This window comes from Cajanus cajan, chromosome 11 (genome assembly GCF_000230855.2).
Source record: "Cajanus cajan strain Asha chromosome 11, NIPB_CcT2T_4, whole genome shotgun sequence".
Lineage (NCBI taxonomy): Eukaryota > Viridiplantae > Streptophyta > Magnoliopsida > Fabales > Fabaceae > Cajanus > Cajanus cajan.
The window spans coordinates 45,395,704-45,397,464 of NC_138527.1; the positions used below are offsets into that span (position 1 = coordinate 45,395,704).

Here is a 1,761-nt window from a genome sequence, read left to right on the forward strand (position 1 = left end):
TTAGCTAGGTTTTTTCTTCACGATCCGGGATGTCTCGTTCAGCTACTTTTTTATTTTATTTTTCTCTATATATGCAAATACGATGTTGAATTTTACATAATAGACAAAAATAAAAATAAGAAACTAGTATAAAAAGGAAATCGTGTATCTGCAAAAACAAGAATCGGAGGATGAAAGCAAAATGCCAAATAGCCGTCTGGTTCATAGTTTACATCCCAACTTTAATTAGTGATTTCATATTTCTTATTAAAACAAACACTCACAAACATAAAGTTACGGCTATTCCCATGTAACGAAAGCGAGATAGTAACTTCTAGATAGTCTCTATATATAAATTCGATCTACATTACCCATATGTGAAAATCACCATGGCATGTTGTATGAGGTGTTCCAGAGGGCTTAAAATCTGTTGTGGTGTCGCTGCCATTATTCTAATTATATTCATAGTGGTACTAGTTGTCTTATTCTTCACTGTTTTCAAGCCTAAAGACCCTGATATTAATCTTCAGTCGGTTAAGCTTGAACATTTTTCTCTTGAGGTTTTTCCTGCACTGGCATTAAATGTATCATTAGGCACAGTGGTGACGGTTGACAACCCCAACCATGGAAGCTTTACCTACCAGAACAGCACAGCTTATATTTATTATCGAGGGAATCTTGTTGCCGAGGCTCCACTGCATGAGGACACCATTCCAGCTCGTAAAGATCATAACATAAGCACCACTGTCACTATTTTTGTTGATGCCGAAAAATTTCAGGACTTACCCAATGATAATGAGAGGGGCGTTGTAGAGTTTACCTCCACAACCACCTTAGTGGGGAAAGTCAAGGTATTATTGGATCTCTTCAAGATAAAGGCCACTAGTTACTCCATTTGTCATCTCTCTCTCTTCGTACGTGACCAAAGCATCAATTCTACCTGCAACTCAGAAATCAAATTTTGAGATTTTCTTTTTTTATCTAATATGCTACTATATATATTATTTGCAATTCATTTATTTTGCTACCTAGCATGGATATTATTATATTATACGTACAACAACTCAGAAATAAAATTATGAGATTTTCTCTTTCTCTGATTGCCATTCAGTTTGCTACCCAGCTTTTTTCCTCTTAAAACTTAATGTAATGCAACTAGTTAAAGGGACAAGAAATGCGTGGTCCCTTTTGCCCGTGAAGTCACACAAGAATACCATAATCTGAATGGAAGGTACTAATAAGTTACTGTTACATAACTCTTGTCAATAACAGACTGCTTCAGGCTAGTACGTGCACTGTACCCATATTATTTCAATAAATAATTAAGGGCCCTACTTGATGCCAATGAGAGAAAAATTTGAACTTTAAAGCAAGAACCTGCAGTAACTCATTTCATCTGTAGTCGTTGATGACATCATAAATCATATTCTCAATTTTTTTCATAAATCATCTGAATCTTTAGAAATAAGGAACTCACCGAGACATTGAAAGTTTAATACTTCTATTCTTTTTATAACACTCTGTTACTTAATTAATAAAGATTTAAAAATAATTTATTTAGCTGATAATATTAAATTTATCTTACATATATATATATATATATATATATATATATATATATATTTATTTTAATGCTGTTTCTAACATTAATGAAATACTTACTCTACTAACTATATATTAAATTAAGAGAAATAATTTTAATAAAAATATCTTTTATACAAAATAATTAATACAATAGACATTTTAGAATAATTTATATAAAAAAAAACGAATAACACTTTG

At 31.6% G+C, this 1,761-nt stretch overlaps 1 protein-coding gene across 1 annotated transcript; it reads left to right on the plus strand.

Moving 5' to 3' along the window:
- Positions 1–368: 368 nt before the first annotated feature.
- LOC109800569 (uncharacterized) lies at positions 369–944 on the plus strand. The gene has a single exon (XM_020361349.1). It carries the CDS (start codon positions 369–371, stop codon positions 942–944), a length of 576 nt encoding a protein of 191 aa, XP_020216938.1.
- Positions 945–1,761: the final 817 nt, after the last annotated feature.

Excerpts from the sequence above, each read along its gene's own strand:
- LOC109800569 (XM_020361349.1), top strand. The coding sequence starts at position 369 with ATGGCATGTTGTATGAGGTGTTCCAGAGGGCTTAAAATCTGTTGTGGT.